This window comes from Tubulanus polymorphus, chromosome 6, assembly GCF_964204645.1.
Source record: "Tubulanus polymorphus chromosome 6, tnTubPoly1.2, whole genome shotgun sequence".
NCBI classification, from domain to species: Eukaryota; Metazoa; Nemertea; class Palaeonemertea; order Tubulaniformes; family Tubulanidae; genus Tubulanus; species Tubulanus polymorphus.
The window spans coordinates 942,944-966,346 of NC_134030.1; the positions used below are offsets into that span (position 1 = coordinate 942,944).

General features: G+C 38.2%; 2 protein-coding genes across 2 annotated transcripts; both read left to right on the top strand.

The window, feature by feature from the left end:
- The first annotated feature begins 5,222 nt into the window (after nt 1–5,222).
- Nucleotides 5,223–15,348, top strand: LOC141906996 (allene oxide synthase-lipoxygenase protein-like). Its single transcript, XM_074796520.1, has 12 exons — nt 5,223–5,554; nt 6,146–6,245; nt 6,597–6,787; nt 8,935–9,171; nt 9,570–9,764; nt 9,908–10,386; nt 10,894–11,015; nt 11,606–11,741; nt 12,276–12,658; nt 12,986–13,803; nt 14,187–14,337; nt 14,688–15,348. Exons 1-12 carry the CDS (start codon nt 5,526–5,528, stop codon nt 14,805–14,807), a joined length of 2,961 nt encoding a protein of 986 aa, XP_074652621.1. The 5' UTR covers nt 5,223–5,525; the 3' UTR covers nt 14,808–15,348.
- Nucleotides 15,349–17,420: 2,072 nt separating this feature from the next.
- LOC141907404 (cytochrome P450 20A1-like) lies at nt 17,421–23,246 on the top strand. Its single transcript, XM_074797031.1, has 10 exons — nt 17,421–17,805; nt 19,097–19,313; nt 19,844–19,989; nt 20,085–20,252; nt 20,462–20,522; nt 20,666–20,848; nt 21,218–21,341; nt 21,609–21,723; nt 22,118–22,182; nt 22,502–23,246. The coding sequence occupies exons 1-10, from the start codon at nt 17,575–17,577 to the stop codon at nt 22,752–22,754; spliced, it is 1,563 nt and encodes a 520-aa protein (XP_074653132.1). The 5' UTR covers nt 17,421–17,574; the 3' UTR covers nt 22,755–23,246.
- The last annotated feature ends 157 nt before the right edge of the window (nt 23,247–23,403 follow it).

Here is a 23,403-nt window from a genome sequence, read left to right on the forward strand (position 1 = left end):
GATATATCCCTATCAGATACACATGATTGATATATCCCTATCAGATACACATCATTGATATATCCCTATCAGATACACGTCATTGATATATCCCTATCAGATACACGTCATTGATATATCCCTATCGGATACACGTCATTGATATATCCCTATCAGATACACGTCATTGATATATCCCTATCGGATACACGTCATTGATATATCCCTATCGGATACACGTCATTGAAAGTTACTTCAAGATAGGATGGATGTGGCTGATAAACCGATGTATTCTTAGTGATTGAGGTAATAAATATTGATGATATCTCAAAGTTTATTCATCTGAAAGTTTAGAGATTTATGTAAATCTCATCTTCAGGGAAACAGTAAATATGTAACGGTTGTTATTCATTATAGCAAGGGATGTTGAGATTCAATGATAGAACAAAAGATATCTGATTGTGAGATCTCATCGAGATATCTTTGATCTAAATCTCAGATCAGATATTCAGAAATACTATATGAGATATCAGAATTTATAATTGAATATTTGTGATATTTTTTTATGTTAAACTATTTTTCGTGGTCATCATATTGTCTTCCATTCTTTAAATGTATAAATGAATTAATTAATTCCTGTTATTAATTCTTTATTCTTTTTGATTCTGATTATGAAAGTTTTATTATTAGTTTTTAGTCGATCGATTAATTTGAAATGATTTTGTCGTTATGATTTGTAGAAAATCTATATCGGCAGGGATTCGAACTTGATGGTGTTGTGAGGCAGCCATGGCATGGAATGCGAGTGCATGTATGACTTAGCCTTTGCACCCGTGCAACTGGGACTAATCTCGCTGGTCTTCCTACTATGACAGTCTCAGAATTCCATCAGTTTCAAATCCCTGGCAAAGGAGGATGATATCGTGTTCGCTGCTACATCGCAGCGCCACCTAATTGGATTTCAAGGAACTATATTCATTGTACTCTCAAGTGCCACCTGCTGGGATTTCAATAAACCGTTGTATTTTATAGAATCTATCACTGGCTCATTACTGATTATAACGATTCTGCATTCAACATTTATTAATGGAAAGAGATTTGAGCGGGTGGGTGGAAGGTGATATTCCCCCTCATTGGGTGAAATATCTCTTATCTGAAAATACCTAATGACTGATCAGAAGTGCTTTAAATGCCTTTCTTTCAATGTTTGTGAAATTGAATATCAATTCAGGTATCGAGAGAGATTGTATACTCATACTCAGATAGATACATTTAATTAGTTAATGCAATATTTTGTTTGTATAATGCAGATATTTCTTTAAATTCATGTAACACTTGTTTATTTAACGTAACTGTGATAAGTGATGTATTCCGGTAATATCTTCTCTGTTCATGGACACATAATCAAAATATTTCAAATGTAACAATCTTGGTTATGGTGTAACAACCTTGGTAATGGTGTAACAACCTTGGTTATGGCGTAACAACCTTGGTTATGATGTTACAATCTTGGTTACGGCGTAACAACTTTGGTTACTATGTTACAATCTTGGTTATAGTGTAACTATCTTGGTTACAGTGTAACAATCTTATGATGTAACAATCTTAGTTACAATGTAACAATTAATCACATGTCTGTAAGATCAATGAGATACCTTACATTTCGAACAACTTATAGAATAGAAAATAGAAAATTTTGGTCTTAAATGAATCTCTCAGAATTTTCTGTAGTAATGATTCCTTCTCTGTTGGTGACAGCATCCGATTATTTCTTAGAACATGGTTGATAATGATGAAATATAATGTAACTTGTATTTGGATGGGGGGGGGGGGTTATAGAGGTAGTTATTGGGAGGTCAGTTGGGAGGGCGGTTTCACCTCACTCATTACGTGCTTATGTTTTGCTAGTTATAATGTGTTTTCTAGTATTTTGTTGTGTAATATCAATGCATTTAGTTTCTATATACAATAATGTTAATGATAACCAGAGAATAAACAACCGGGTTTTCTACTTAACTTCAATTATTATTAGATATATATATATATATTAATATTAATATTAATATTGTATTTTTTGATTGTAAATATTAACGTGTGTATCGTGTAAATGTTTGTGTCCGATTGGATGAATTTAAAACGTTTTAAATGAAAATCTTCGCAAATATTAGAATATTATCTCCAGATATTTTCGAGACTTTCATGACTCAATTCGTTTTTGTGAAATAGTAATGTTTGAAAATGATTTGATTGTTTATTGCTCAGCCTGCGAAATGCTCATAATAGAAAAAAAACAGCCTCGATTTATTTTGTGATTCAATTTAATTGTAGCGTTTATTTTTTACATTGTAACCATTTCTAAACAGTAGTTACAACTAAATGAATTAGTTACAATGTATTATGAAATCCCACATTAAGAATACTTGAAATGTCTCTTTGGAAATGTCTCTTTGAGCTAATATTTAATTAAACTTTTCAACTATATCCTAATAATCATTTTCAGGGATACTGATGTTGTCCTCATTATAACCATTGATGAAACATTCTGAGTTTGTGTTGTGAAGATAATATAAAATTCCTGCATACTAAGAGTTTATACGAGAAATATTTCCATGAACTCAATGTTTATTCCATGTTTCGACTTAAACCCGATAGTCATCTTCAGGAATACTGACCAGACTAAATTATGTTTTTTTCGAATAGACCACCGTTTCATGGACAATTATCCGACTTAATTTTTCTTTCTTACTGTGCAGAGATTTTATTATATAGTTTCAAACAGAAACTCAAGAGTTTTTCACTTACAATTCAACCAATAGTTCGAAATGTAATTAATATTGATAACTAATTGGTTTATTTCGTGTAAATATTGTGAAAATTGAAACAAGTTTTAATTAATGTTGATATATCAATACATATCAATATATAGATATATTTTACTGGCATAATTTCAGATATATCGAAAATCAATAATACACGAGCATAATTCAAATCAATAATATCAGTGCTTCCAGTGTATTGGTCGTCATATCAACAACGATCGTCATTGTTAATTCAGGTCCAGTAGTAGATTATAACAACGCCTACCACCGGGTGGCGTTAGCGTAGTAATTGATTGTCAAATGTCAAATTCTAGTCGAAAAACATGTGATAACAAAAAATGAAAATGAATGATTATGTAAGAAAGTATAATTTGCGATGACAAAATTGGTATATTGTGTATAAAGGAATGATAATTGTAGTGTTTGATAGTGTTGTAAGTGTTTCCCAACCCCCCGGTTCCAGCCACCCCCCTGATCGAGTCGACCCCCTTTTCTCTTTTCAATTTGCTCCTTGTATATACAATACGTAACATTGACAGTAATAATGTATCATTGTAATCTAATGAACTGATAAAAATCGTGTCATATTTGCATAATATAAAGTTATATATAGTACTGACTCTGTGGGGTGTGTCGTGGGGTGAAGGTCAACATGGGGTTTGGAGAACTTTAGGGGATCTGAATAGACTAGGGGTAGGGCGAGTGAGGGATTGACAAGACAAATAGGGTTACGGGGTATCAAGGTTATAGGGAGTAAGTAGGGCTATATGGGGATTGTACCTGGGCATGATGGGTTAGTAATGGGGTTCTATGGGGTTCCCAGGTTAAAGGCCTGGGATTTAAATATATATTGTATATATTGATAGGTGCTATTCAACCAGTGAATAAACAATGAATAAATGAAAACGAATTTCTTCTTCTTGTTTTTGAATTTTCTTATGAAGTAATCGTGAATAATTGTCGTTGGTGGTTTTAGACTTTATCAAAGAATTTTAGGTATTTGAAAGAAAATCTATATTACTCGCGTGCCATAGTTAGATGCAATATCACACTCCGTCAAGTGCTGCCCCTTTACAAATCGTTAGCGGTGAATCTGAGAACTAAATTTGTACTCGCATGCCACAACAGGAATATCGAACTATTTCAGTTTTCGACCGTCGGATGCTGCCCCTATATTAACGATTAGTGGCAAAACTGTGAACTAACTTATAGCTCGCGTGCCGCAGTAGAATCATACCGAGTTCATTTAAATCTTGACCGTTTGGTGCTGCCGCTACGATAATAAGTAGTGGTGAATCTGTGAACTAACTACTTGCGTGCCACAGTTGGAATATCGAGATAAGCTCGTTATGCAGCTGTGACGCAGAATCTAGTTTCAGATCAAACATTGAATAAAAAAGCCACTAAATCATAGTTTAATGACACTGGGTGATTCGTGGGTATCAAAATATATATGCCATGAATTATATTGAATACGGTTTAGTAGTTGGATTTCTGGTGACGGTAGTTACTTCAAGCTGTTACGCGCGCTTAAAGTAATCCCAATTAAAACGTATTTAAGTTAAATAGTCTATAGTTTTCGTACATGCACCGCAGGGGACTGAGTGATATCTGCTGACATACAGCACCCCCAGGACGTTCTTCTTTAGTGTTCTTACAGTATTTGACTACAAGGGACAGTACACAGAAACCCCGGATCTAACTTAAGTTACCTCACGGTACTAGCCGTTCCATAGTCAAGACCAAAGGTGGTCTTGAATCTTAAGACTGGTCTTAAGCTGTTAGATCAGCTATAGGACTAAGTTGGTTTTAGAACGGTCTTAAGTCTATGCCCTGACTATGGAACCAGCCCCTGGAGCCCACGACGTAACTCATGTTACCCCGAAGCAGTAAACTACCCACAGTAGCTCTAGACGAACTTATACAGCTCCTCAGTATCCTAGTGGCGCGTTGTCATAGTATCATTACATCCAGGTTTCCTAAGCTACCTTTTAGTGCAACAAGTCACTGACAGTCGCCAGGCCGACCTACGCCCGGATACAGAGCCTGGGTAAGATTCATAGAACTGGGCCCCTCGCTGAAGATTTGTAAATAGAAAAATGATTCTTTTTTCTCATTCTTCCAGTTATAAAAACAATCACATCGAATAGTCCAGCCGGATTTTAGGCCTATATCAATGCGGGAAATTTTGATAATGTTTTTTCATAGTGATTTATGTAATTTTTCATAAATAATTCAGGAATCATTACATCAACATGTGACAAGACTTATATACAATACAAACACTAAACAGCTCTTTGCCACTGAGCCGCGCGCGCGCACGTCATAATGCCAGATGTTTAAAATCGATAATTTACCGATCCGATATTCTCTATATAGAAACTCTGTTCTTCATAAACGGCTTTAGTTCGAATGAAAATTTGATTGGTTTTTCTGCAGTTGTTACTGTGTGCATGTTGTTGTTGTTTTGTGAGGTCCGCGCGTGACACTTCGTCATCAGCACTGTGATACTCTGGTGATACTCTGGTGATACTCTGGTGATACTCTGGTGATACTCTGGTGATACTCTGTGAGACTCTGTGAGACTCTGGTGATACTCTGGTGATACTCTGGTGATACTCTGTGAGACTCTGTGAGACTCTGTGATACTCTGGTGATACTCTGGTGATACTCTGTGAGACTCTGTGATACTCCGTGATACTCTGTGATACTCTATGAGATACGTATATGACTGAATCAGCACAGTTTGATTTCAGGTTAGTAGTTCTATAGGTAGTTTAAGATGTAGTGTGGTTTGAAAGGGTTAGGTTGAGGGCGGTAATTTGAGGAGGGAGGGGGGGTGTAGTTTGAAAGGGGTAGTTTGAGACTCAATTTCAGCTGAGTAAGCCATCGGGTTAAAGTAAGTACCGGTCTATAAATCTCGTCCCATGAAAATCAACTTGGAATTGAACTCAGTTCAGTAAATTCTGACACCCCTGATTTGCATATCTAATGCAAAGCAGACCTGAAAATTGAACTTGAAATTGAACTCTAAAACTCTCTAAAATTAGATTTCACTGTTACATAGGTAAAAATATAGGGGGTCTATGGCGAAGGGGTTCGTGATTAGACCGACAAAATACCAATTTAGTAAATTCTGACTCTCCTAATTTGCATATCTTATGCAAATAAGTTCTGAAAATCAACTTGAAATTGAAGCTGTGTATTCGGTTTCACTGTTACAAACACACATCAATGTGTCATATTGATTGTTTATTTAACGTGTCACTGGTTTCTCTCTCTCTCTCTCTCTCTCTCTCTCTCTCTCTCTCTCTCTCTCTCTCTCTCTCATTTCCCGCGCTCACCAGAATGACAGATGGTAAAATATGGATGAACAAAGGATACGATATATTCAAAGATGTGAAAGGTTTAAAAGCTTTCGAGGATTTACAGAAAATACAATTCAAAGTAAGCGCAAAACCTTCTTAAGTATAAACGCTCCATTTTTATATTGTTTTACTGTGTAGTAACGTGTGCAGGCCCTCTTCCATACATGGCTTGGTATTTACGGATTGAAACGTATTCATACGTCACAACAATCCTGCAATCCATGTATGGAGTGTTGACGTACCTACACACGTCACAATAACCTAGAAATATCTTTTGCACTCATCGGAGCTCATGGCCGCACTATATTAGTCCTACGTAGACACATACGTCACTTCCAGACTTATTCATTTACATTACTTCTATTTATTGTTTATGTATGACGTTCGCATCGCAAAGTTTTCAGGTTTTCATTCTTGTATTTCGTTGTAGAAAGCCGGATGTGGCGGTGGGTCTGTCGGGTTGTGTTTGGAAACGTTTAAATTTAAAACTATTTTCGGCGTCGCTGCCCATAAACAAGGACTGAGACCGAGCCACCCGACAGGAGTTGGAGGTCTGGGATTCGCTGAAATTTTAGAGAACGATCAAATTCCAGAAAATGATTTTTTTATACCCGGTAGAAGGTGAGTACATAGACCCTAAAATGTCCAAAAAACATAATTTTACTTGTTTGGTTAATGGGGGTCGAAATCTTACTCTTGGTCAAAAGACATTCGAACCTAGAGTATTTAACTAAAAGCAACTGCGGTACTGGGTCCTGAAGCCCTCACTCACCAGCGACTCGAATATGATAGCATCTCTCCTCGTCTAAATACCAGTCGTTGTTAGGGTTCCCTACAACGTCTGACGCCAAACTGTCATAAAAAGGTTAACTCCTGTTTATTGCAATGGAACAACTGATTTTAGTGTCAAATCAAACCTTTGTACTCAAATAGATTAAATAGTTACTCCCTGTATTTTGGCGATGTCGTCACGTTCCTATCCCTATTGAGCTTGACTCAACCGTAACCGTTGCCGAAATCGCTTCATTCACAGATTGATTTAACATAGAACATTTTCATTGAAGCCTCGCTATAGTATTGCCACGTGTAGTTCTGCGTAAGGAATCGCTGTTCTTCCCGAGATATCCTCAACATATGTAGTATTTTGTCGGTGTTGATACCAAAATGATGTTACCACATCTTTTCAAGAGACACAGTGAATCAGGTTCGAACCCCGCTAACGCTTTGAATTCTCATAGTTTCACTAGAAGAATCAGCTCTGCGCGAAATGACCTCAAATTCACGATATATATGAAAAAATTAACAGCACTATTTGCGATCATTAAAACACCCCCGATAAGGTGCGTCAAATGATTTATTTGAGTTGGTAAATACTTCATTTTGTCAGTCGCATAGCTAAACAAGTTGATTACAGTATTTGGTGCGTTAAACACGAAAAAGGCTACGATTATGCAAATTAGATTGCGTACGCATCTTCGTTGCTGTTCGGAAATGTTCGTCTTCGTGAACTGGACATCTCGTCTGACAAACTGAATAGCGATAAGAACTGTAGAAAATATAAAACCAATCCAAGGAATTATTGTCATCATTGAGAAATTATAAATTGCAAGTATTTGCTCAATAATTCTTGAAAAGGTTTTCAACTGGCAGTTTTTTAAGCCATGCCCAATTGTTCTAATGTGGAAAGTAACACCCAAAGCAGCTTCCGTTACGGCGTAGTATAGAAAAATTGACGAAACAAGATTCCGGCGTCGAGCCCGGGTCACCAGTCTCCCGATGCGCAAAGGAACCAGTACCGCTATACTGCGCTCCACGGCAAAACACAACAGAATCCACGTAGAGATTTCAATACTGATATTGATGAGCACCATTCCCAGTTTACACGTGACTTCATTAACGGCGTAGAACACGTAGCGGCCATGAGCCTCGGTGCCGGCCACTATATGAATTCGTTCCAGACACTTCAACGAAAAAGTGACGACAAAACTCGTATCAGAAAAAGCTAGCGGTATCAGATACTGGAAGGTGCACGCGTCTATCGTACGACGCAGACGGAACAAAACGACTACAGACAGTAAACCCCCCGTAACACCGGTCACCATCCAGAAATAGATGTAAATATTAAACGCATACCAAACTGCGTTCTGCCACGCACCGGAACGTAGAAACGCGTAACTAACCGTAACGGTGTCGTCTGTTGAGTTTGTCATCGGTGACATCATCCTATCTCAATTTGATATTTGTTAATGGCCATTTGGTATTCATGTATTTACTACACTTTGATCTTAGCCAATAGGCCGAGAAGCCTATTGGCTAAGTTGGTGAAACACTCACACACTGTCAGTCCATTAAAAGCTCTCAATTCTAAATACTTTTAAAACCAAAGCAAACTAGAATGAGCTGTTAATGCGTATTTAGGACCAAATCGTAAAGTCAGGAATGATTCGAACGTTAAGATGAATTTACACCAAAGTTATTGATCTATTTCATTTAGAAATACACTGTAGCAAATTTGAAATGTGAAAACTTCAAGCAACAAAATAAAGATGCGTTAATTTCACCAGTCAACAGAGGCTTGTAATTAATTAACAATTTGCTCAAACGACGCCTAGTGAGATATTCCCAGTACCGGTAGTTGCAATTCAAATGCAAAATCTTTCTCCCGTGCCCAAATTTAGGTCGGGTCTGGTCCGACTTTTTGGTCGGGCCAAATTTAGCCTATGACCAATGATATACTTATTATCTACAAGTATTGTGGTTATTTACAGATTTCGAGTTCGAATTCGTCACGGTAATTTCAACCTCGATGACGACGCTGGTTTAGACGGACGATCAGCATCCATTAAGTTTATCGATGCGGAAGATGGAGGTCCATTGGATCTGGTAATGAATACCGGTCATATCAATTTCTTCCACAATCTCGTATCGTTCGGCGAATTCACCGAATCGTTCATACTCGATAATATCAACGGATTTAGAGATTGGCTTTTCAAATATCCGATCAAGTAAGTTCTCTTTTTCAAATTCATCCCTGTTTTGAGAACTTGCTTTGATATATCATTTATAGTTTATCATCTAAACGAGTCCAAATAGCAGGCGAGTCTTGAGAACAGATTTCACAAAAAAAAATATTCAATGAATTTATATTTATAAGTGAGATTACATCGTAATTATCAACTGCAGTAGGAATGCCTATCTCTATCGGATTTCGACCGTCAAGTGCTGCCCCTATATAAATCATTAACGGCGAATCTGTGAACTAACTTGTTTTAGAATAAGTTTTTTCCACTCATGAACCTGTTTATATTCATCAAACTATTTCATGTTCCTGTAGCACAGAGGAAACCTCAGTCTAGGGACCAGTTAATCAGCAAACAATACGTAGGTCCTCTTTATATTCTAGTATCTACACCGTAATCGAATTGATGAGACGAGCCCCGGATTCCTATTGTAATATGACGTATTATTGCCACGCAACGGAAATATTCTACGCCAAAGATGGAAAACGGCGATACGCGAGGTTCCGTTTGGTGCCGCGTGATGGCGTTGCTGACCAAGATTCCGGATTGCCCGATGAGCAGGATCAAAGGGAACTGTGGTAAGTGAGGGATAACGGAAAATACTGAAGTACAAAATATTTGAGTTGAATTTCGACGAAAAATGAAGTTTTCATTGAAAAAGTTTTTTACTTCATTTTCAACGAAGAGAAATGTTATTTTCGGTGATTTTAATTTCGTCAAGGAAAAGAGGCAGACGCGAAAATATCGATCTTCCGAAAAACTATCTGCGTCAAGAATTTAAAACGAGGCTCCGTTCCGGTCAGACTGCCAACTATGTCCTACAAATACAGCTCCACCTGGTGACGGATACTGACACCCATGAGATATTCAACTCGAGCGTCGCCTGGAATGAGAAGACCCATCCGTGGTTATCGGCAGTAGCCGTTACTATAACAACCGCCATGGCAGACGACGCCATGGAACGGACGAAAACTAATCTACGTCATCACCCGAAAATGTTGGCCTTTCCGGAAGCGAGAAATCAGTACGATTACAACTCGCTGGCGCATGCGCGGATAAAAGTCTACCCGGTGTCGCAGGCGGTGAGATTGCGGCGGCTGGCTCCGACAACTGAACCGCAAACTGAGTATGTAATAGTGGTAAAAACGAGTAATAAAGAGAAGGCGGGAACCGATGGAAGCATCTATATCACTCTTATCGGTAAGATATCATAATCGATCTTTGTCACTCATTATTTTTGATTACCTAGTTGATCCTGTTTACTCTAGTTATAGTGTCATTCTGCCTATAAATATTGTTAGTGTTTTCTCCATTTACTCATTTACCCGATGAAGCTACTACGATGCACTAGCGAAAGTTCGTACTTAGAATAAGTCTCCTTAACCTTCAAAGTATGCCTTAACGTTAAAACTTCCTGGGGCCAGTTGCACAGTCGCGACTTAAGTCCAAAAGTGTCTTAAATCTTAACACTGGTCTTAAATTGTTGGATTGGCTATAGAACTAAGTTGGTCTTAGACTGGTCTTAAGTCTAAGCCATGACTATGCAACCGGCCCCCTGTGGCAGTTGCATAGTCATGGCTTAAGACTTAAGACCAGTCTAAGCTCAGTCTTGAGATACTTAAGACCACTATTCGACTCGGGAATTAGCGACTGATTCCTGCAGGTATAAAATCAGTTTATCATTTTCTATCTATTTCTGTTAATCAGGCTCGTTGTCCTCGACTCAACCGATTCTACTCGATCACGAGTTAAAAGATGATTTCCAGCGCGACTCGTTATTGGCCTATGAAGTTTACAGCGTGGACGTCGGAGAGATTCTTGCTATAAAGGTTTTTGTACAGTGTTTTTTTTTTATTTCCCTTAATCAGTCGTCAGATTAAATATGAATCATGAATGCTTCATTCTCTCTGATAAGAAATAATTAATAAACAAATACAATTTGAAAAATAATTTAAACACGATTTAATCGTAATTTGCTACTAACCTCTATTTTAATCTAATTCAGTAGATTCCGCCTGATAGCGGTACGTCAGGTCTATTCGCTAAACCGATAGAATAATGGAACTAATTCCTGTCCCCACTGTTTATCAGTGTGAAAAAAAAATCCGAATATTTGCACCAGAATTTTTTGTCTGTACCGGCGGTAAAATCGTTATTTTGGTCGAGTCCACTGTGTATTCATTTTAATTGCATTCGGTTCTTCATTTCGAATTAATGATATTTCAAAACTCAAAAACTCTCAACGAACGTAAGCCTCATACATTGCGATACTATAGGTGCTACCAAAACATGTGTCATCACAGCTCCAGACAGCAGTAGCATTCAGAGTTGGTCAGGGGCAGTGGTTGACAGTAAATCACGAGTATTCAAAGGTTTTTCTTAGAGTGAATAATTTTTCATATTTTTCTCTGTTTTTCAGATGGAATTAAAGACCGGTTTTAAAGATTATGTTTGTTTAGATTATGTTCTAGTGTTTCATACAGAGATGAAATATCACACTGAATTCCCGTGTTATATGTGGTTGAAAGATGTACTGTATTTACCTAGAGGACATGGTACGTGGATCGACGCACGAGGCGAGCTGAGCCAACTCTCAAAATTATGTTACTCAATTCCATTATAAAATGTGAATTAGCTCTGTTGAATTCAGTACCGTAGTTTCTTCTATTGAATAAAATTCCAAATCATAACTGACGATTTATAGCTGCTATTGTTTGAATACATAGAAAGATCAACTTATCTGTGTCTGACACAACTCATTAGTTGAATTTGACACTACAGTAAAACAGTTAAAGTTAGTTCATTTTCAATTAGTTGCTTTTTAGAATACAATTTCTAAGCTTCCAACTGGCTGTTTATATTCGCGAAATGGTGGGGGGGGGGACAACTATCCCTTAAAATCGGGTCACAGGTAATAGTTGGTTCCAAATCTGATAACTGTTGTTCAATGTTTAAGCAAATTGTGACACATGGTTCGCGGGTTAAAACTTTGAAGAGTGTTAAAAATATGGTTCGTTGTTTTGGGCAAAACTTGATAACTTTCCGTGTAAATTTTAATTTATTCATTTTCTATCTATCCTTGTTTTTAGCGTCGATATCTGAAGATGAAAATTCGTTTCTGAGAGAAAATCGAAAAATAGAAATCGCTGAGCGACGATCGAGGTTTGATTGGAGAGAGAGGGATGGATTACCTAGCGGTTTATCAGTGATCGATCAGTTACCCATAGAAACCCAGCATCCGCACATCGATACCAGCTGTAACCACGTTAAACCCTTTTCAAACGATATCTCAATCGATACAGAATTGAGATATCAATTCTGTGAGAATCTCAAAAACGATGTTGAGTTCGGACGCGATTTCGTAAACGGCGGTAACATGTATAACTTGAAGAGATGCAGTAGTATGCCTCCTTGTCTATCGGCAGTCGATATATCACAAACACTTGATATTCAAATCCAAGATGAAATGAAGGTACAATTACAGAAATTAAAATTACAGAAAATACAATTACAGAAATTACAATTACCGAAATTACAATTACATAAAGTTTGACTGGGTTTCTTATAAACAGTAAATACGTAATAACCTATACTAAATGACGACCTAATCATTCTCAATAAACTTCAACGATTCAGCAAAATTATGATTTGTTACCATAGTTACGACCTTCCGACTCTCCTCAATCAATTCAGTAAAATTATGATTGTTTTCTCTGCTGCGTATAATGATCTAAATTGAATAACAGAATCATGTTTATTCGTGAAGAATGAAATGTTTTGTGTAACTATTCTCCGACAGGCTGGCAGAATCTACCTGGCGCAATACCCGCAGTTGAGGGCGCTGTTAGAAGGAACCAGTACAGATAAATACGTCTCATCTCCGGTCGCCTTATTCCACGTGACATCCGACAAAACCGTTCTTCCGATCGCGATCCGACTTTATCCGGAAAACGGCGAAGATAATCCAATATGGCTGCCGACTGACGATCCCGTTGATTGGTGGAACGCGAAACTCTGGTTGAAATGTGCCGACATTCAACAACAGATTCTCGACGTTCATCTGTTCAGATCTCATTTCGTTGTTGAACCTTTCCTTGTCGCCTGTTACCGGAACCTATCGTCTGCCAATCCCGTTTATAAATTGATTACGTCATACACACGTGGTCTATTGGCGCGTAATCTGATTGGCTGGTCGCAGGCGGAACGGCGACATCCGGGTCCCGTATCTTACTTGTCTAATTTAGCGTTCAAATTCGACGCGAACGATTTATTTTTGAAGAAGGTACTGGCTAAAAACGGTTTGGCGGATTCGGACAAGTTGCCGGACTATCGACTGAGAGAAGATGGAAGTCGTATGTGGGATACGATCGAGGAATTCGTACAGAATATCGTCAACGCATCGTACACAGACGATCAACAGTTGATCGACGATCGGGAGCTTGAGAATTGGATCAACGATGTAAAATTGAACGGATTTCCGAAAGGTTCGATTTCTGAGGTGATTCCAGATAAATTCACAAGTCTTCAACTATTAGTCGAATGGTTAACGATGATTGTGTTCACGGCTACTTGTGTTCATTGTCGCAGTAAAATCACAAAACAAACCGATTGTGCCGGGTAAGCTTAACATATACCAGGGACGGCCAGTCAGAGCTTACACTTTAAGACCAGTTTAAGCTCATTTTGGTTCTATAACCAATCTAACAACTTAAGATCAGTCTAACCTCATTTTTGTTCTATAGCTAACAAATAAAGACCAGTCTAAGACCACCTGGTTTCTAGAGGGCTCAGCCGTGACTTAAATCCAGTAGCCTTGAATCTTATAAGATTAGTCTTAAGTCGTAGGAGAACGGTCTTAAATGTGAGACATAACTGTGAAGCTGGTTCCTGGCACGGATTTAGGCGGTATTTCCGAGTTCTGGACCCAGCCTTCAACTGAGGCTACTCCTGACATTTTTACGTTGGTGGCACACGAGTTTTAATTGCATGTGTAATTTCAGCGCTGTTTTGGACTGGTTGCCGTTTATGCGTCAGTCTCCTCCCACTGCGAAAGGAACGACAACACCGGAAGACATCTACAATGCGTTACCAATAGCAACCGATAGTTTAGTGAAACGTGTGACTGAACCGAGCAGCAAACACGAGAAAAAGGTGAATATTAGCTCGAAATCATAAGGTGGTTTGGAAAGACTGGTCCAGTATTTGAGGGTAAAACTTTTGCTAGAAATATTTTGTGAAAGATTTTTATGTTTCGGCGATACGTTTTGTTTTGCCGCGTGACCATTCTCAAGACCACAGTTTCGGTACAAGTTTGCGTGGGCGATTTGCGTTGCGAGACCATTTATGATGAAAATCAGTTTCTTTAAGTGAATAAGGTCCTTGGGTCCAGATTCACCAAAAGTTTAAGATTTTGAAAACGTGAAATTGCACATAAAGCAACTAAACCAAAGATTTTGGTTTAACCTTGGAATTTGGACCTGACGAAATTGATTATATTTCAGGTGAAATTGGCTCAGTTCCTGCCGTGTTCATTCACTGACGAATGTTACAAAAAAATCATTCATAAATTACGCGACAATTTGACAGATCTACCCGACTTCAAATGGTCGTATTGTTGTTAGTGTTGTCGCTCGGGGCGACGGTCGACCATGGTGGCACACGAGGTCAAGGTCAAATCTCGAATTCAATCTGTTCTATATACGTTACAAAAATAAGGCCTGGTGAATTCACGAATATGTACGGGTGCCTCCCCCTAGTGTTGAACAAACATGTTAATTTCTAATGCATTTCCTCATGTGGGTTTAGAATTTAACCAGTGATAAAATAGTTTACCTGAAATCTAATACGTCTGACTCATTTTCAAACTTAATATTATCATTTTATCTTGATTCTAAATGCGGAAATGTTTCATCAATCGTCAAAATATCTTGAGAATCCGCAAGAAATATTGTTAAACTTTATTCGTGAAGATGACTATTAGGATATCGGCTAAACGTTGGAATAAACTACACTAGCTCAAGGAAACCTTTCCAGATTTCATATCATTTTTTTTGTTATTTTTGATCTAGAAATAGGGATTGGTCCTGTCATTTATTTGATTTGTAGATTTCGTTTGATTTGTTGTGGGATTATCGTCAGCACGGATGATAGTGTTTTATCAATCGGGTTATAATGCTGTATCAGAATTTTGTTATTTGATTCAAAAGATTTCATTTCTCTATTCATATCGTCTGTTAACAGTTTACAAATTCTTATTCTCTTCGGTAATAAAATGTTCTAAGAACTCGTTGAAAAAAAATCATTTGTGTCTCTTTGTATTGTAATATTCGTCGTCGTTTGAGTCATCGCTTGCCACAGTCGCAATCCATTTTTTACCGTCGAGTGCTGCCCTCCTGTAAATCAACAGCGGCAAATCTGTGAACTAATTCATACCTCGCTAGCCACGGTTAGATACCGATTTTAGATCATAATGTTGACCGTCAAGTGCTGCCAATCATTGGCGGTGAATATGTGAACTAATAGATTACTCGCATGCCACAGTAAGACACAGCTAGAGTGTAGGAAATAAATTACTGCCAGGTATCTCAGAATTCAGAGGGTTCTCAGAATCGATCTCCAGGCACTGTTCTCTCACGATTCTAAGAAAATAAGAATTTCAGCGAGACCTTGACAGAATAATTCTGTCAAGTTCCTGTCGTGTAAATGAAGGACAACTCATGAACAAGACCACTGTAATGATTCGCAAAATTTAGAATCAAAAGAAATAAGAAAATTGATGCGACTTTTAAGATTTATCATAATAGATATTCATCATGTTTGCACCAACAAATATCAAGGAATGTCTTTCAATGATTTTTTGAGCTGAAATTTCAGGGAGTTTTCAAGATATTTGTCGATATTTCTAATGCGTTGTTGGCTGAAAGCACTCTAATCTATATATCTGACTGAGCTTATTTCAAAATCAGATCATTTGAAATAAGTTAATTCTCAAATTGAATATTTTCTCCACGCAACTGCGGAGAGCTGGATTTTCTCCTATACCCAACAATCATTGAATCGCGATAGGAAGTTTGTAAAAGTCGTTAGTTATTTCCTAGAAACCGATGCGGCCTGTCTTTGTTACGTCGAATTGTAAAGAATGAACGGAACGCGTTTTGAAAGTTTTTTTTTTCAAATAGTCGAAAAGTAATTCAATTTCTTGGAAAAGTCATTGAGCAAAGTTTCTTTGATTATTTTCGCGGAAAACCTAACCGACCGTACGACAATCCAACCCTCCCCTACTACACTTCCACAGTTCTCGGTTTAGTGGACCCAGTCCCGCTTTCCCAGACTCCACTTCCACAGTTCTCGGTTCAGTGGACCCAGTCCCACTGTCCCAGACTCCATTTGCACAGTTCTCGGTTTAGTGGACCCAGTCCCACTTTCCCAGACTCCACTTCCACAGTTCTCGGTTCAGTGGACCCAGTCCCACTGTCCCAGACTCCATTTCCACAGTTCTCGGTTTAGTGGACCCAGTCCCACTTTCCCAGACTCCACATCCACAGTTCTCGGGTCAGTGGACCCAGTCCCACTGTCCCGGACTCCACTTCCACAGTTCTCGGTTCAGTGGACCCAGTCCCACTGTCCCGGACTCCACTTCCACAGTTCGCGGCTCAGTGGACCCAGTCCTACTGTCCCAGACTCCACTTCCACAGTTCTCGGTTCAGTGGACCCAGTCCCACTGTCCCAGACTCCACTTCCACAGTTCTCGGTTCAGTGGACCCAGTCCCACTGTCCCGGACTCCACTTCCACAGTTCGCGGCTCAGTGGACCCAGTCCCACTGTCCCGGACTCCACTTCCACAGTTCGCGGTTCAGTGGACCCAGTCCCACTGTCCCAGACTCCACTTCCACAGTTCGCGGTTCAGTGGACCCAGTCCTACTGTCCCAGACTCCATTTCCACAGTTCTCGGTTCAGTGGACCCAGTCCCACTGTCCCCAGACTCCGCTTCCACAGGAAAATGCCCTTTCTCTTGAAATAGAACTGTCCATCAAAACAGCTCGGTACGGACCTGATAATTCACTATGCGGCCTGGAATTTATTTAGGAAGAAAAGAAAAGACTCATAAATTGCATGAATGAAATTCATTCCAAGAAGTCAATTGCTGTTTCAGTCATAAATTACCGTCATTGAAATCAACTTGGAGTTTTTTTTACGATTGGGAACATTCGTGTTTTGGGCGGCACTAACAGCGGTCGGGCTCAGTGTGTACGACGCGTACACACCGCTTAGATCTGTGTTGACTTCATTCTTTCTAACACGGGTCAATAGACAAACCTACCGTCTCCCTATCTAAACAAGCGAGTTTCTTTTTGCGTGTGTAAAATCGAGTTGATTTCACTTGACGGAATGTTCGAAGCTCGTCAGTATAGTTCGCAGCTGTGGTCTGTATGTAAGAGTAATGCAGCTCTGTTAACGGCCGGATTAAACAGTGGTCGCGTCATGTTGTTAGTTAAAATAGGTAAATTAAGTACGGTGATTAAAACTAAGGCAGGAATTGTAATGATATCGCCGTGGACGGCTTTACTATTACCAGTAGTACCTATTATGATTGTGGCTACAGTTGCTTATATCAGAAAGGTGAGATGTGAATTCGTCTGAGAATGCTTGCATTCAGATCATAACCATTGATGCTTAAACAATCGTTGCTGTAAAGATAATATAAAATCCCTGCACACTAAGAATAAAAAGAGTTTGAAATGTTTCATTGAGCTAGTGTAGTTTATTCAATGTTTCAACTATATCCTAATAGTCATCTTCAGGAATACTGTATTCCTTGAGCTAGTGTTGTTTATTCAACGTTTTGACTTTATCCTAATAGTCATCTTCAGGAATACTGTATTCCTTGAGCTAGTGTAGTTTATTCAACGTTTCGACTTTATCCTAATAGTCATCTTCAGGAATACTGTATTCCTTGAGCTAGTGTAGTTTATTCAACGTTTTGACTTTATCCTAATAGTCATCTTCAGGAATACTGTATTCCTTGAGCTAGTGTAGTTTATTCAACGTTTCGACTTTATCCTAATAGTCATCTTCAGGAATACTGTATTCCTTGAGCTAGTGTAGTTTATTCAACGTTTCGACTTTATCCTAATAGTCATCTTCAGGAATACTGTATTCCTTGAGCTAGTGTAGTTTATTCAACGTTTCGACTTTATCCTAATAGCCATCTTCAGGAATACTGTATTCCTTGAGCTAGTGTAGTTTATTCAACGTTTCAACTTTATCCTAATAGTCATCTTCAGGAATACTGTATTCCTTGAGCTAGTGTAGTTTATTCAACGTTTCGACTTTATCCTAATAGTCATCTTCAGGAATACTGTATTCCTTGAGCTAGTGTAGTTTATTCAACGTTTCTACTTTATCCTAATAGTCATCTTCAGGAATACTGTATCCTTGGCCTAGAAGTTTATTCAACGTTTCGACTATATCCTAATAGTCATCTTCAGAAATACTGTATTCCTTGAGCTAGTGTAGTTTATTCAACGTTTCGACTTTATCCTAATAGCCATCTTCAGGAATACTGTATTCCTTGAGCTAGTGTAGTTTATTCAACGTTTCGACTTTATCCTAATAGTCATCTTCAGGAATACTGATGTTGTCCTCATTATAACCTTGATTATTAAAAATCAGAGTCCGTGATTTTATATAATCTCACAACATGGACTCAGGGTGTTTCATCAATGGTTATAATGAGGACAACATCAGTATTCCTGAAGATGGCTATTGGGATAAATTACTAGTTCATGGAAACATTTCGAAGCTAGTAATTCTACTCAATATCCTAAATGTCATCTTAAGGAATATATAGTATTTTCCCGACCATTAAGAAGCAGTCAAAACGTAAAACAATAAAATCTCTTTATTCTAGTCAAAGAAACTGAAACCATTGACAGGACTTTCGCCGACTCATTCACAAAAAGGAAACATCCCTGAGATAAAAGCGGCCCGAAGTTTCCATGCATTCCTGGCTGATCTGCACGATAATTACGGCCCTGTGGCCACGTTCTGGTACGGCAGGCGTAAATGTTGCAGTATCAATTCGCCTGAACATTATCAGCAAATAGAGACTTTATTCGACAGACCAGGTGCGTGCTACTATCTCCTAGTAATCCTCCCCACCCCTTACACCAGAGCACAGCTGTACTGCACGAAAGTGGTCTGAACTCATAAACTTGATAAAGTTGTTAGATTCCTTATAGAACAAATATAAGCTTACATGGTCTTAAATTGTTAGATTGGAAATAGAACCAATATGTGCTTAGAGATTGAACTTGATTTGTTAGATTTGTTTACTAACATAACTTAGACCGGTCTTTAATTGTTATATTGCCGATAGACCTAAAATGAGCTCAAACTGAATTAAATTTGTTGTATTAGCTATAGAACTAAAATGGCACCTCAGAATTATACATGCTAATGGAAGAACGAGTGTTGGGCCGGTTTTATAGACTGGTATTTATTCAAACCTTAGGGCTGACTCAATTCATTTCCTATTTCCTATAACCCCAAGGGTAAAGTTGATACCAGTCTATAGAATCAACCCCTGGGCAATATTTCAATATTATCAATTATTCTTTTTGAGATAATTTCAATTTGTTAAATCTTTCATCGACAGTAACACTGTTCCGGTACAGTGATATTCTATATGGCGAACAGTCGGTTATGTTTACTAACGGAACGGACGGTAGGCGGCGCCACAAGTTGTATGCTAATGCGTTTAGCCATCGCGCGGTGGCGCCACTGTACCAAACACTGCAGCAGGTGAGAGATCAGTAAAAAGTTATAGCTATCAGTCCAATAATTTTTTAATGAATATATATATATTGATATTATATCAAATTTTTTTTGTTTCATAGTTGGCAGACGATGTCGCTGACGCCTGGGAGAAACTGCCCCCTGGTGATAAGATTCCCGTCATGGCGACAATGTTCGATTACGTCATACGATGTGTGACGCAATCGATTTTCGGGGACGCCTTTAAAGACGAAGCTAAGATTAACAAACTCGTGGAATCCTACGATTACGTAAGTATCTTATATTTCAACATTATTGCACTGTAGAATATCGAGAATTAATCATTTTAACCATCTCGCTAGGCTGGGATTCGAACCTGATGGCATCGGGACATATGCAAATTTATGCTAATTCCGTGCGGTAGTAGAGTTTCGATGTTATCAGGTTCGAGTCCCGGTCTAGGCAAGATGCTGGTTCGAAGGGTTTCGATTTTTTTAAGGTAAGAAACAATATGGAAAAGGTGTCGCTAGGAGGCGGAGATGCGGAGCAGATGGAGAAAGGTCTGAAAAATTTAAATAATGGAACATTTTAATTGTCACTTATGAAATCATAGGCTCGCAATAGAAACGTTTTACATCAATTCAACATAGCAAAAATTGATATCAGATATCAGATATTTCTTTTCTTATGTCATCGTTTTTAGTTGCTAAGGAGATTGTTGCTATTTTGGATGATGTAATAAAAATGCGTCGCCATAGAAACGACGATGATTCCGATAATTACGTGTTGTTTATCGAGGTATTGTTGGGTGCCGGATTGAAGGATGACGTTTTACGCGATGACGCTAGGACGTTTTTATCGAACGCTTTGGATAAAACAACCAGCGGTAAGCGATATTGCAATATCACATCTCAACCCTCCTTCATTGAGATATACTCGTTCCAGCTATTGTGATGATGAATTGAATCACAAAATGCATTATAATTAATTGTTTAAAAAATGACATGGTCGTCATTTTAGTTACTAATTATAATTTTACAGTTTACAGAATCATTGAAGCTATAGATTTTAGATTTATTAAGACTAGTCTTCTTTGTTCTGTATTGCGAATCTTAAAATTTTAGACCATTTTAAGCTCATTTGTATTTTATAACCGAAAAAAATTATTTTCAAACCAGTATTACGAATAGTTTAGATTTACGGTAAGGTGTGGCGTTGACAGTGATCCCTGATTTGGTTTTTGTTGTATCTGTAGCTGCGGCGTGGGTTTTGTACTATTTAGCTGAGAATCCGTCTGTACAGGAAAAATGTTACGCGGAAATAGACACAGTGTTAGCAGCTGATGAGATTTTACAGACGACCCACATCGGCCAATTGAGGTAAATTCCTACTAATACAGAGTCTTCTTGCTTTAGACATTATATTTCATTTTCCAGAAATAAGTTATTGAAAAGACAAAATGATATATAGTTTTACGACGTCGATTGTAACGAATTTCAATTTTGAAAATAATGATAATAATAAATATAGCTGCAAAGCAGCGATATCGGGTTTCTGCGTTGCTGGTTTAAATGTCGCACTGGGGAAGCGTACAGAGAATTTATCGAAATAATTCAAATCAGTTATTATTGATATGATATTTACAGATATTTAAGGCAGGTGATGTGTGAAGCGCTCAGATGTTCATCCATCGTATCGTTTACGGCAAGATTCAATCCGTATTCTGATACTACTATAGGACAGTACAGTATTCCTAAAGGGGTAAATAAATATCTATGCTCAGAATACACCAGAAAATTGTATCATTGGTTTCAAGTTCAACTAAATTCATGGCTTCAATTTCTAAATTCTTAAATTCAGGTTGTCAATGAGGACAACTATTCAATTTTAAGAATCTGGGGCCGATTACAAAGTCAGACCAGTTTAAGACAATCTAATTACTATAGTCAATCTAGCGACTTAAGATTCAAGACCACTTTCGAACTTAAGTCTCAATTATGGAACTTGCCCCAGGGCACAGTCATGACTTAAACCCTTAAATGGTCGTTAATCTTAAGGCGGGTCTTATAGAGGTCTTAGATTAAAGCCTTTGTTGCAACTGGTCCTGGGCCCTGATCTGAGCTGTTGGTGTCAAATCATTGTTCCTTGTTTTCAGATGCCGATCGTTTCAGCTATCGGGTCGACCAATCAGAACGAGGAATTATTCCCGAACCCGAAACAGTAAGTAAGAACCGTCACGTGACTTTGATCGCACTTCCGGGCCTGTCTAAGCTCATGCTGGTGAATCGGAGCAGTCTTCAGTTTTAAGACAATTTTAATCTTAGTTTTGACTGCGGGACAGTTCCACAGTAGATCCACAGTAGGATTAAGACTCACTAGCAGAAGTCAATTCATTTTGAATAACTCTGAGTCAATCTAAACTCACGACTGTGTAAACTGAATCCGGCCGTTACTAATAAACCTATTCCCAACTCACTGTTTGATTTTCTCAAATATAAGATAAACATGTATATATTTTATCAATGATTCCCTTTTTCAGATTTGACCCCGCGCGATTCGACCCTGAACACGTCACACTTAACGGTCACCATTGTTTCGAACCTTTCGGATTCGCCGGCAACCGGAAGTGCCCGGGATTTAGATTCGCGCACGCGCAAATATTCACGTTGCTCGTGACGTTGTTGCAGAGATTCCGATTGAGACTGGTTCCCGGCCAGAACGTGCGCAAACGATACGGAATCGTAACCAGTCCAAACAAGGAATTTTACATTACTGTTGAAAAACGATTATAGAATCAAAGCTTCAAAGCAGGAATAACGGGTTTTCTGCGCTACTGGTGTCGATGTACTGAAAAATGCAGTGAATGGAGTTCCATTAATTTAGCGTCATTGTGGAGGATGAACAACTTTTTTTAACGTATTTTTAACTTTTTAAAGTTGAAATCACAAAGATCAAATTCTTTCCAGCAAAGTATAAGTTTCAAGGCTAATCACTTTTTCAATATCGGAATTTCAATGTCTGTGATTTACGATTGTGGTTTGTCCTGCATTTGGACGCAGCAATTGATGACAAACAGTAAATTCTTTTCGAGACGAAAAAAACGAACAGATACTCCGTGACCAGCACCTTCAAGAAACCGTGTCTGCCATAAATACTTATCCGATATACACACTAACTTTAGGCAATGTAAAAATGATATTAGGCTAGAGAAGAATATAATAGAACTTGATGATGACTTAGTAACTAGTTTATTTGAATTTATGATCGGGTCCTATATTCTACCTGTGAAGAAATTTTCAAACCTTCATCGAGACAGAGTTGATAGAATTGTAATACTTTAGGTGATGAATCTCATTTCCTGTTTGACTGTACCTTACTTAATGAACCCCGCAAAAACTATTTGAATTTTAATACCTTTAATAATAAATACTGATTCAGAGT

Coding starts and splice junctions, on each gene's coding strand:
- LOC141906996 (XM_074796520.1), top strand. CDS start 5,526: ATGACTGAATCAGCACAGTTTGATTTCAG. Junction 9,172..9,569: donor CTTTTCAAATATCCGATCAA/GTAAGTTCTCTT, acceptor TTTATATTCTAG/TATCTACACCGTAATCGAAT. Junction 11,742..12,275: donor GTATTTACCTAGAGGACATG/GTACGTGGATCG, acceptor CCTTGTTTTTAG/CGTCGATATCTGAAGATGAA.
- LOC141907404 (XM_074797031.1), top strand. CDS start 17,575: ATGTTCGAAGCTCGTCAGTATAGTTCGCAGCTGTGGTCTGTATGTAAG. Junction 19,314..19,843: donor GACTTTATTCGACAGACCAG/GTGCGTGCTACT, acceptor TTTCATCGACAG/TAACACTGTTCCGGTACAGT. Junction 19,990..20,084: donor TGTACCAAACACTGCAGCAG/GTGAGAGATCAG, acceptor TTTGTTTCATAG/TTGGCAGACGATGTCGCTGA.